Source organism: Podarcis filfolensis (assembly GCF_964270895.1).
Source record: "Podarcis filfolensis genome assembly, chromosome: 1".
Taxonomy (NCBI): Eukaryota; Metazoa; Chordata; class Lepidosauria; order Squamata; family Lacertidae; genus Podarcis; species Podarcis filfolensis.
In genome coordinates this window covers 64,462,523-64,475,679 of record NC_139604.1, presented here as the reverse complement: position 1 = coordinate 64,475,679, position 13,157 = coordinate 64,462,523, and the positions used below count along the sequence as shown (strand labels likewise).

Sequence of the window (13,157 nt, the reverse complement as noted above, 5' to 3'; positions counted from 1 at the left end):
GAGGAAAAGAACTTCAGCTAACCAAGGGAACAGAGGACAAATCAGGTAGTGAGATCAACAGTCAGGTGGTTTCCAAGACCAATTGTGTGGCTCAGTTACCATTCAAAAGTTAAGACGAAATGGTTAACTGTGAGCCATCTGTAAAAAAGGAAGTGGGATTGGACAGAGTAAATGTATATACAGGAGATAAACCATTTCGCATGAGGGGTTCCGTTCCCGGCCCCCATGTGCTTCAGTGGAGCATGCATAAGTGTGCCCCCCATTATGCCCCCATTTCCCCCTCTTCCTGGTCCAAAAGGACCTGCATGTTGACTAAGACACATCATTTGGACATGCCTAAAATGGTCGCTGCCTGTGTTTGGTGAAGGTGGTATCTACTGGCAGGTGCTTTGCGTTTAGTAAAAACATAACAGACAGGTATTTTGCGTCCCTAGATTGTGCTCCAGGTTGTGTTTATACTGAACTACATGAATCTTGGTCTGACTGAGCAAGGCCATTTTTTTTTTTAACACTTTGTTCTTTAGAGACTAATACACCACATCTTGCTTTACATTCTTGACAGTTGCAATGTGTGTGTGTGTGTGTGTGTGTGTGTGTGTGTAATTATATTTAGCAGTGTATGTGTGTCAGTTGGGATAAATTTCTGACCTTGAATGAGTTCTTTGGACACTGGGACCCAAAGGTTGCTGCCTTTCTTCCTCCTTTCCACAACATACCCCATTACTGGAGAGCCACCATCTTTAGCTGGAGGACTCCAGGTAATAGTAATCGCGTCTTTGGTAACATCAGTAACTTGAGGTTGAGATGCCTGACCTGGGGGATCTGAAAAGAATTTGAGGACAGAGGAAATCAGAGCTACAGTGGAAGCCTTTTCTTTCTTAGCTGCTTTTCTATGAAATTATAATCAAGGCAAGAGTCACTTCTACTGTTCCCGCTTTTGCCTCTGCGCCTACACCCGCCCATTACTTCTGGCCATGGCGACCACTGGTACACAGTCCCCAGAAAGTTGTCAATAAGCCTTTCAGGCTGAAAAAAGGGTTCTTACCCCCACCAAGGGGAGTTCTAGAAATCGAAGTGACTCAGGCAAGACCATCTCTACCCAGTAAGTCCGAACATACTATCCCACGATATACAGACCAGACGTAGCATTACGTAGATAAAGGGGACGTGATTAAAGTTAAATCAACTCCATGAATTGGCTAAGATGCTAAAACTCAACATGATTTCTGCCCCAGGTAAACATTCCTTCCTGACAAATGTAATGACTTGGATTTTGACCAAAACTGAAACTTGCAAATTGAGCCTTCATAAGAGAATGTTTTACTAATTCTCTTCATGTGCTACCTTATCTTAAGATAAGGCCAGCAGCAGCCTAAAAAACCCCCACTGGACAATGGCAAACGTCATCATTTAATGCTCTAAGCATGCAACCAGATGGCAATCTATCTAACAGAATCAGGCCAGGTACTTACCAATAGGATCCCCAGCGAAGATTTCTTCCGACTCTAGCGGCTCACTCACACCCTCAGAGTTGACAGCCAGGATCCGAAACTGATAGGGTTTTCCCTCTTCTACCTTATCTGTGGCAAAAGTGGTGTGTTTGCTGTCAATCTCTCCAATCTTGGTCCAGGATTTTTTCCCAACCATCTTCCGCTCAATAATGAAGTGGGTCACCTGCTTGCCCCCATTGTCCTTGGGTGCTTTCCATTTCATTTTCACACACTTCCCAGTCTTCTCCAGGAATTCAACTTTCCCTTGTGGTGGTTTTGGTTTGTCTGAAGCACACAGAGAAATTGCAAAGAGAGTGGCAATGGTCACAACCGTTTGGAACTCATCAAGACTTTCTTGAGAGGTGTTCGACAAGCCTGGCCTCATATTCAAAGCAGCCTAAGTCACTTTACTAATTTCATCTACCAGCAGAAACTAAAGAACCATGGTCCTCAGAAACGGCCACCTGATGATCCTTGAGAAACTAGGAATCCGGAACGCATCTCAAGGTCCCGTCACCTGTTCTATGACACTGTAGCAAATTTCTGAAACTGGGCTTCCAATTCCTGAAGAGTAAGCATGGGTACGGTGAGTGTGGTTAACTCTAAAATAATGGACAAAAATGAAACTCAGCAAAAGCAGAGTTAAGGCTGCAGTCCTACACACACTTGAGACTAAGCCCCTCTGAACACAGTAGGATTTTATTTCCAGGCAGAAGAACACAAGATCAGGTTGTGACAGGCAACTGTCTTTTTAGTGCAGGAAGATTCAGTTCCTTACTTTTTGTCTACTCTTTAAGATACCGAAGTGTGATCACACACATACTTACTTTGGACTAAGCCCCATGGTCAGCGCTCCAATCCTAAGTACACTTACTAGGAAGCACCTCCCATTGAGCTCAATGGGACTTCCTCCTGAGAAAATATGTTTAGGATTATAGCCTAAATATGCTTCAGATTGTACTGTGAGCTGCCCTATCCCAGGACCTACCAATAACATTGAGGTGCAGTTGAGCAGTGGCTGTTCCACAATCGCTTTTCAGCCTCAGCAAGATTGCACCGCTGTCTTCCCTCACACAGTTCTTGATTATGAGCAGTGCTTGGTCATTGGTCCTTTCGAATTCTATTCTGTCTTCTTCGGTCACCTCAATGCCATCCTTGAACCAGGTGACTTTGGGGAGGGGCTTGGCCCTGAATGGTACTTTGATGTTGGCTGTCTGCCCTGCTTTCACCGTCACTGGGTGAGCAGCTAAAGCTTCCAGCACAGATGGATCAATAAAAGGGGGATCTGGAGCGGGGAGAGAATGGAAAAATAGGTCTGAAAACTGCAGTCAAAAGGACACATTAGCAACATTCATACACTTTTATGCCTCATTGTATGGTCTTCATCAATGACAGTTTAAGTCCCTGCAGCCATACATTCCATTAGCCATAGAATTCCAAGTTTAAGGTGGCCTCAGAAGAGATGTGATACATGTACATATACATACAAAGACACACAGGCATATGATTTGGGTGTGAAACACCCTAAATTCCTGGGTCCAATAAAAGTTAGACTTAATCAAGGTTTGGGGAGTTAACTGTGCCTGAACCCTTGGATTCAGAAATGCAAGCCTAGATTCTCAGGAAGCTGAATTTTGTGCCAGCCACTACATTCGGTGTCTTTCTACACACTTGCAGAACTGCAATACACTCACAGCCCTGGTCATGACATCAGGTTGATGTCTAGGATGCCCTGTGTGTTACTGAAATTAAGGCCTAGGGCAGGAGGAGGGAGGGGTCACAGGAAACGGACAAGCTGGAAATACATGGGTGGGGGTGGGGGGACAGGAGTACTGTACCTGCAATACTGACAGTGGCCTCACTCTCTGCCCCTTTTGCTCTGAAAGTGTACTTTCCTTCAGTGTCCTCTCCCAGCTTGTCAATGATCAGTTTGTGGACAGCCCCTTGCTTGACAATTTGGATTCCTCTCATGTCTGTAATCTGAAGGAAAGGTTAAAAAGAAAGGTCCTGTTAAAAGTTCAAATGGCAAACAGGTAAGAGTCAAGTTCTAAAGCTTCTAAAGGAAGCCTTTTCCTTTTTAAGCAGAGATTGGATGGCCATCTGTCATGGATGCTTGACCTTTACACTTCTATTATGCTATGACTCCACATATAAGGGATGTGCTTTTGTGTCTGTATGCATGCACATGGACTTGCTGTGCTGCAATAGCTGTTCTACCATTGTTGTCTTCATTTCATTTCTTTTTTTAAAAAGGGACACACCTGTATTCCAGCATGGTAGAAGGAGGGTGCACAGCCTTCAAATAACCAAATAAAACCCAACAACAATGGAAGATTCAAACGTTTATCACAGCTATAGAGGAAAGCATTGCTAGTGTTTGCCACTTTTAAAGAAAGTAAAATAAGCATGGGTGTGACATAGCAGAAGGAGACTCAAGAGCATGTTTTTCAAAATTCCCTTGAGCCACAATATGCTGTGGCATCGGGAGGGGAGGGAATAGGCAGTCGGTGCATTGACCCCTGCACAATCACATTCTATTAAGCAATGACATCAAGGATGGAGAACCACATTTTCCTAGGGAGGGATCCAGCATTGCATTCTTCTGATCATTCTATCAGTACAAGCATTTTGGCTTGCCAGACAGAATGCTCCCTCCCCAAGTTGTCTTCGAGTGGTTACTCGAAGTCAGTTTCAAGGCGGGCGCATTGGGGAGGAGAGGGGGGATGCCCCATTGCATAAGCAAGTTGCTTGCACAATGGGGTGTCCCCCCTCTCCTCCCCAATGCGCCTTCTGTAGGACTTCCACTGACAAGACTCAATAGTTGAATCCCGCTTGTAGTCACTTTATTTACAAAACATACCACACCTGCTATTGACAAAATGCAATATCCCTGCATGAGAAATATCAGAAGGGAAGACAGTTGGGACTGCAGAAAACAATTGTCTACAACTGCTAAGGCCAGCCTTAGTTTCTTCACTGTCCAAGGAGAAAATGCTGAAGTGACTACACTGTGATTGGCTTCCTTGGTCTCTTCCATGCTCCCAGCTTCCTATGACTGGTATGTTAATGAGAAAATGGCTGCTAATTCTTCTGTGGCTCTACAAAAGGTCACATCAATTAACTGGGGTAGATGTGCAGGGGTAGATGTGCAAGTCTCTCTGCTTACACCATAGAAACATACCTCTTTACCATCCTTCAGCCAAACGCCTTCCACCTTCTCATCATTCAGGACAACAGAAAGCTCTACTGGATCCCCTGTTGGAGCCTGGACATCTGATAAGCCACTCTTTACTGTGGCAAATCTCTCTGAAGGGAGAGGAAACATCCTCAGTTACAGCAAGCAGGGAATGATGCTGAGCAGATAATGCCAAACAAGATAAGCAAGAACACTTGTTGCAGATTTAGTTAGCTAACTATTCCTTAGGAACAAACAAATATAGGAAGCTGCCTAATATGAAGTCAGACCCTTGGTCCATCTAACCCAGTATTCTCTACACTGGCTGGCAGCAGAGTTTCAGGCAGGGGATATTCCCAGCCCTACCTGGAGATGCTGGGGAATGAGCATGAGACCTCCTGCATGCAAAGCAGATGCTTTGCTTTACTGCTGAGCTACAGCACTCTCCCCTTCTTGTTGTAGGGGCACTTCCACCCCCCACCACATCAGATCAGCCTGGAAACTTTTGTCTAGAATCTGTGAGCTGCTGAGTGTGTGTGCTTCTGTGCTTCCACACCCAGAGATGCAAAGTTCCGATCTCATGGGTCTTTAAAGCCAGAAGGGGCAGCCCCTGCTGCAGCAGTGCTCCTCCAGGTTTTCTTCAACAGTTGCTCATTTCCCCGTTCATTTTATTTTAACTACAAGAGAATTTATGTCCTTCCCTTCACCATATGATCTCAGGGCAGGTTGCAAACTTGCAATAAAAGAGTAAAGCAACATTACAATAAGGCCGATTCAGAACAGCTTATAAAGAGAGATAAAAGCACAGCATGTCCTTATTAACATCCAGCGAGTGACAAGTTGGGCTCCTCATGTGCAGCAGCATTTTAAATTCAAGTCTACAAACTGAAAAATACAAGGTGCAGATTTGCACCCCTGATCACATGGAAGTCATGTGTGGCTTGAGTTCAAGAACCATGTGATGCCATCTGACAATGCCGCTGAAACTTGTTTTACTAAACTCTCTGGCCGCCCTTACCTTCTACAGTAACAACGCAGGTGCTGTAGTACTCTGTGGGGTCATTTTCTTGCGTGGCAACCACCATGTAGTCTCCTGAGTCACCAAACTGACAATCATCAATGATCAGCTCTGCCGTCTTCCCTTCATGGGTCATGTTATGCTTGTTAGTCCTTGCAATCACCTGTCCATTCCTCAGCCACTTCAAGGTAACATCTTTAGTGGTCAGCTCACATTCCAAGCAAGCTTTGCCCTTCTCCTTGACTCGAACATTCTTCAAGTTTCTGACGAACTTAATTGGTGTTCCTTGAGAGGAAAGAAGAGATAGAAATTGGACTGTATGGAGTTCAACAGGAAGCAAACCAGATTTCAGGAAGTCAAGGCCAACAACAGTGTGTTGATAGGGGGCTAAGTAAGCTAAAGGAGAGATAACCAAAGCCTGGAATTTTGTGAATGTACTCTGTAGAGGTACCATTCTCACCAAAAAAAGAGGATGAAAACTCAAATTGATTTGTAGTCTAAAAATACCCATATTTCTAACTGTAGGATATTTACAAAGCCTGGGCTCCAAACAAACCAGGAGCTGTAACCGAGCTTTGTTCTTGGCTTACCATTTGCTCTTTGCTTGGGGGACTCAAACCATGAGCCCAGACTTGGATGCAGCACTAAGCCAGACCTTGGCTTTGTCCCCAGCAGCATGGCAGCAACAGGAGGAGGATGGGGTGAGGGAATGAAGCAGCCATGGTTTTAGTTCCATGCACCAACATGTTACACATTGACCTTTAAACTACAGTTAAGCTAAAGTGTGGATTAAAGTGATGTGGGAACCAGCCCAGCCAACACAGTGACAATTCCATCATATGTTAGAACAAATCAAATCTGGGTTGTACAAATGATTTTGCCCCCCCGCCCCGGCCATTTTTCTTCAAACCACCAAACAGTACTGTTAACAGAACATTCTTCTTTTCCATAGCAAAAATCCCTTCAAGTCCTTGCTTTCACATTTTAGATTGAATTTAATTAAGATGAATCAGTAAAGCCAATAGGCTATTTAGTATTTTAGACATAATACTAGAATAGGAATCCAAGACGATGGCAGCAGAGGAAAGCACAATAATTTTTTGCAGCAATAAAAAAATGTGATGCACTTAGGCACTGACTCCAGTTCTTTGTTTGTTTTTTTTTAATTGGATACCTTGGGCAATAGTTAACATACAGTTTCAGCATCACTTACTCTGAATGGAAAGATCAGCCTTAGTAGCGAGATCTCCAGCTTCAAAAGTGACAGCACCCACATCACTTGGACGGACATCCTTAATTTTCAGTGTGTGAGTTAAGCCATCCTCTGATGAGATGATCTCATACTTGTCATCGCGCTTCAGCTCTCTCCCATTGAACTTCCAAGCAAAGTTGGGCACCTTTTTGGAAAGGCGGATCTCAAACACAGCAGTCTGCCGCTCAGTTACTGTCAAAGGTTTCAGGTCTGCCAAAAACTTCAGGGGTTCATCTGTTAAAAAACATGATGAGGCTTCACTGTTTGCTTATATGTGTGCTCAACCACAGAGTTGTCTCCACAGTACAGGCCAGATTCTCAGCCTGAGTTCATCAGTGCAACTCTACACAAATAACAAAGACTACTGTGACTTGTACACACCATAAGCATATGATTTAACTTATGCAATGAAAGATCAGATTTACCTATTACTTTCAATCGTGCAGAGAGATGCTTATCTCCCACCTGAAAACTGTATGTGCCCATGTCGGCTTCAGTCACATTACTGATGCACAGCATATACTTAGTGCCCATCTGCTTTGCTTCGTATTTTCCTAGGGAATACTGAAGACGCAAAGGTTCATTACCCTGGAAAAAGGAAATATGGAAAGCTTTGAATGATGAAGTGAAGAGCTACATGCACCCATAATGCAAATATGGGTTGGGCACTGTATTAAATGTGCATTCTGTACTTGGCCTCCTTTGGTAATATTTTATTTTAAATTTTTTAAGATAGTATATTAGTTTCCTATCAATTATGTTGCTTTGAATGTATACTTTATATTTGAAGAATATCTGAAGAAATGTGCATGCACACAAAAGCTTATACCCAGAACAAACTTAGTTGGTCTCTAAGGTGGTGGCGCTGTGGGTTAAACCACAGAACCTAGGGCTTGCCAATCAGAAGGAGAAGAAGAAGAAGAGTTTGGATTTGCTATCCCGCTTTATCACTACCCTAAGGAGTCTCAAAGCTGCTAACAATCTCCTTTCCCTTCTTCCCCCACAACAAAAACTCTGTGAGGTGAGTGAGGCTGAGAGACATCAAAGAAGTATGACTAGCCCAAGGTCACCCAGCAGCTGCATGTGGAGGAACGGGGACCAAACCCGGTTCACCAGATTACGAGTCCACTGCTCTTAACCACTACACCACACTGGCCCTCAGAAGGTCGGCGGTTTGAATCCCCGCAATGGGGTGAGCTCCCGTTGCTTGGTCCCTGCTCTTGCCAACCTAGCAGTTTGAAAGCACGTCAAAATGCAAGTAGATAAACAGGTACTGCTCCGGCAGGAAGGTAAACAGCGTTTCCGTGCGCTGCTCTGGTTCGCCAGAAAGCAACTTAGTCATGCTGGCCACATGACCTGGAAGCTGTACGCTGGCTCCCTCAGCCAGTAAAGCGAGTTGAGCACCACAACCCCAGAGTCGTCCGCGACTGGACCAAACCATCAGGGGTCCCTTTACCTTTACCTTTAAGGTGCTACTGGACTATTTTTTAGTACTTTATATTTGATATTATTCTATGTTTTATTCTGGATTGTTTTATTTGATGTTTTAATGTTGGTTGTAAATTGCTTTGAGATTTTTTTCCTTAAAAATATAAAGCGATATATAAATGAAACTACTACTACTAATGGAATCATATGTGACAGTGTCAATAGTATCATAGGAACACATCATCATGAATGCACAATTAAAAAGATATATGGAGGGGCCTACTATTTGTGACATTTATATACACATGCCAGTCATTAAGTGATAACTACACATTCATGAACTGGCTGCAACTGTAACAATGGGAAAACAATGCTACAAAGCAGTCAGCATGGTATTCATGAATGCATGGATTCAACTGAACATCATAGTGATGTTATAAAATTATTGGAAGTATGCCATAGCTGGCATATTGGTAGGTAAATGAAGATTAGGAAAAGAAATGTATGCAATTTCCTTTTGGCATACGTTACAGTGTGGCTAAATTAACAACCCTTCTTTTCTCTCTTGGAATATAAAATGAATTGCATTGAATTAAATGGCTTATAGAAGTAGCTAGCCAAAAAGGCAGCTTTAGAGGAAAACCTATGACAGATACCCCTCCATTCATTAGTCTGAAAATCTCACACACCGCCTTCCTTTGTTTCAGCCAATATAAAGAAAGATGTTTCCCTACCTTGATCCACGTCCTCTTTGTATTGGCATCCCTCAGTTCTAAAATACAATCAAATACTGCTGTAGAGTCCACCTTAGCAGAAACATCCTCCAGAGGCTTCAGAATTTTTACGGCCTGAATAGAAATTAACCAAAGAAAATCTTTAATAATTTCTTTTTAAAAAAGGAGAATGAATCACAATTCCAAATGATTTCCTATGTCCTAACCTTATTTTTTTATCATTAAAGATTCTATGTTTTTATGCTGTAACTGCCCTAACCTTCAGGCATTCTCCTTAAAAGTCCAATTTTCATTAGTAAATAGGATTGCTGATACCTTCTGCTTCTATCCTTTAGCCGCTGTTTAACTCAAGTTTGAATTCTGTTCATTACAATGCTCTCTTGTTGTGGCCTATTATTCATTTTGTTTGTGTGTGTTGAATATTTGTATCTTTTCCAACTCACGTGTCCAGCATGTTCCTCTGCATACTCCACTCTGCACAATGTTGTCAAGCCTTTTGTTGAGACAATCACTGATGCAATAAACTCACTTCACACCCACAGTTCAGGCAGTAAGGTTTATTGCTGGTTTACAGCTTAATGGTTCTGTACATCAGTAGCCCATAAATCAATCACTAGCATGCTGCTAGGACAGTTCACATCTGGATATGGTTCTCCCCCTCCCAGCAGGGAGAAGAGCAGAGAGAGAAAATGTGGGATGTAATCGACTGACAGCAGTCAAGTACAACATTCCTTGTTTTCCTAGAGTGGACATGCAAGGGGATGTTTGGCCCAGCCAGTTGAAACGTCTTTCCTGGAGCATACTTCTTTTTGCAAGTCACTAGAAGTGGGCGTGACCTTACCTGTCCAGGTAACAAAAGGACAAGACATGCTGCCACACTCTCTCTTTTCCATCTTCCTTTCGTTGTGTGAACTGCAGTGACTGCTGGCTTGCAGTCATTGGGACTATTCCCCCATATGGGGTAGATCCACATGTACATATTTGTAACTAAGTCTGCCTTCAGGGATCCGACTGTGAACTGATGTGAGTAAACTTCTTTTATTGACTTTAAATTAGATTGTCGTATCTTTATTCTTTTAAGAGGGATAAAAGGGAACTTACCAGGAACATACAATTCAATACTGAATTGTATGATAGTGAGAGGCTTACACAAGCCTGCAACCAGCTAACTGCTGTGCCTGTAAAAGGGGAATGTAAACTCTGCTAAGTAAAGGAACTTGTTAACACAAGTTAGGAAGGATATTAATAAACAATATATCCTCTCCTGCCTCCCTGAATATTCCTACAGAAAATGAACAAACACATATCTTTCTCCCAGTCTCTGCGAATGAACATTACCTCATGCTCCTGACTTTGAAGCCACTTTCTTCTAGACCATGGGTAGGCAAACTAAGGCCCGGGGGCCAGATCCTGCCCAATCGCCTTCTAAATCCGGCCCGTGGATGGTCCGGGAATCAGTGTGTTTTTACATGAGTAGAATGTGTCCTTTTATTTAAAATGCACCTCTGGGTTATTTGTGGGGCCTGCCTGGTGTTTTTACATGAGTAGAATGTGTGTTTTATTTAAAATGCATCTCTAGGTTATTTGTGGGGCATAGGAATTCATTCACCCCCCCCATATAGTCCGGCCCTGCACAAGGTCTGAGGGACAGTGGACTGGCCCCTGCTGAAAAAGTTTGCTGACCCTTGTTCTAGACTGTTTACGTTACACTGCACAGATAAGGAATGACTACTAGTTTCAGTTTCACATATACCAACAGTGTGGAGGTTTGTGTTTGCATGTTTAGGAAGTAGAGCCAAGAGTTCTGTGGCATCATAAAGTATCACAAATATACCAAGGCTTATGCCACCCAAAAGTGGTTAGTCATTAAATGGAACAGGACTCTGGATACCTAGTTCTGTGAGGGTACTTTTGGCTCTTTCCCCCCACTCCGCCCTCTGAAATCTGCTCTGGAGGTTTGGTCCACCCTCTAGAACAGTGTGGGGTGGAAGTGGAAATAAGTCAAGATTGACACCCTCATCCCAACTTCTGTTGCAGAAGGCTTCAGTGACTCAAAGATTTTTCTGATCATGGAAGGGCACCATTGGATCCAATCTTTTGTTTTTGCATCAACAAATTTTGCATACAAGTGTATCATGGCAATATTTTTCAAGAGGCAGGATTAAAACACACACACACTGTTGTTGTTATTATTATTATTATTACTATTTTTCTATTTTTTTAATGCCCAGAGTCTGAATTCCACTTTTCTTGGATCCAATATTTCCCATGACATATAGATAAGACAACATGAACCTGAATAAAATAACTGCAGCCGAATTGAAACAGAAGACTTCTTTATGGTATACATGGGAGCAGAGATAGAATGTCATTTCAGTGTCCAAAAGCATCACTAACCTCAACTTCAACTTTTTTCTTCATCTCCTTCAGTTTTTTAAGAAGTCCTCGGAAATCTGTGAAGCCATATTCCATGCAGACCTTCTCAAAGTCCTTCTTGGGCACCTTGGAGAGAATCTCTAGCATTTCTTTCTCATTAACCACCCTCTTCTCTTTTTTCTTTTGTGCCGGAGGCCCCCTGTGTGTACACACACAAAACAGGTCATGTGGCAGTCATGTGGCATTTATTCATCTACTTCTAACAGAAAATCGTCAGGGTCTTTGCAAAACTATAATTTCCAGGGCTCTTGAGAGGGAAACCAGGATAATTAAACCAGCTTGGAGGTCTTAAGACAAATCCTTCCCAAACTATTTTCCTTTATCTATGGGTATATTTTTCTTCTTGCCAGAGAACATTCTGATCTATGTGGTTGGGCTACTTCCTCACTGATCTCCCTGAGGAAATGTAACAGATTGTTTCTTGGCTCAGATTTGGCTGCTCACTGTGTTTTCTGGCTGACAGGCCACTCCCCACCCATGGCCTGAGACAGAGACAATGGAACAGCTACTTTGGGACTCCTTCTCCCTCCCTGCACCACTCATAATTGTTGTTGTTGTTTAGTCGTTTAGTCGTGTCCGACTCTTCGTGACCCCATGGACCAGAGCACGCCAGGCACTCCTGTCTTCCGCTGCCTCCCACAGTTTGGTCAAAAAACTGCGGGAGGCAGTGGAAGACAGGAGTATGTTAGAGAAGTGGCATAAAAAGTTTAAAGCGAACAAGCAAACAGAAAAAAATGACCCCTACATGGTTTGCAATCCACAGGGACAGCCATGCTCTGGCCTCTCTCATTGCCATGGCCTTTCACTCATGCAAGAGCAGTGCTCATACTGCTTCTTGCTTGGCCACCAGCCCAGCAACCAACTAACCAACCAACCAACCAACCAACCAACCAACCCACAATGATGTTGTAACCTGGGCCAGCCCTACCATGAGGCAAAGTGAGGCAGCTGCCTCAGGAGGCAAATATTGAGGCAGAGAGTGGATGTGCATGTGCTATGCAGCCTATCCTGCATCCACTAATCTAGGCCACTGCCCTTGGGATGCAATGGAGGATGTTGAGATAAGATTTAGCAGTCTGCTGGGCTTTTGTACATGGAACAGGAGTGGGAGGAGGAAACTTCTTGCCCTTTGCTTCAGGCAGCAAAACTCCTTGGGCTGGTCCTTTTTGTAACCCATGCAGGGGAAAGATCTGGAAACTGACCACAGGTGTATTGGGGGGAGGGGCGGGGGGAGAGCATCTCACCTTTTCTTCAACATTTTTTTGAAATCCAGCTTTTCTTCACCTTTTGGTTCAAAAAAAGTGAAAGAAAATTAAAAGAAGCGAGTTAGTGCAGACAGCTAAGGTTCTGGAGTGAGTGGTCATGGACCAGATCCAAGTGCTTTTGGAAGAAACTGATTTTCTAGATCTATTTCAATTGGGGTTTAGGCCTGGTTTTGGCACAGAAACTGCTTTGGTCACCCTGTATGATGACCTCTGTCGAGAGACAAGGGAAACATGTCCCTGTTAATTTTCCTCAACCTCCCAGCAGTTTTTGATACCATTGACCATGGTATCCTTCTGGAGCGGCTGTCCAAACTGGGGGGGAGAGACCGCTTTGTGGTGGTTCCAGTCATACTTGGATA

General features: G+C 43.4%; 1 protein-coding gene across 1 annotated transcript in view; it reads right to left on the bottom strand.

Annotated features, from left to right (window-relative positions):
- The window catches only part of IGSF22 (immunoglobulin superfamily member 22), a 32,517-nt gene that overhangs the window by 10,854 nt on the left and 8,506 nt on the right, over positions 1–13,157 (bottom strand). The window contains exons 6-16 of the mRNA XM_083588391.1: positions 12,778–12,817; positions 11,495–11,672; positions 9,098–9,211; positions 7,361–7,523; positions 6,897–7,169; positions 5,684–5,968; positions 4,672–4,796; positions 3,329–3,470; positions 2,479–2,775; positions 1,473–1,775; positions 649–822 (exon numbers count right to left, since the gene is read on the bottom strand). Coding sequence (XP_083444517.1) covers positions 649–822; positions 1,473–1,775; positions 2,479–2,775; positions 3,329–3,470; positions 4,672–4,796; positions 5,684–5,968; positions 6,897–7,169; positions 7,361–7,523; positions 9,098–9,211; positions 11,495–11,672; positions 12,778–12,817 — 2,094 coding nt within the window. The remainder of the gene's footprint in view (positions 1–648; positions 823–1,472; positions 1,776–2,478; positions 2,776–3,328; positions 3,471–4,671; positions 4,797–5,683; positions 5,969–6,896; positions 7,170–7,360; positions 7,524–9,097; positions 9,212–11,494; positions 11,673–12,777; positions 12,818–13,157) is intronic.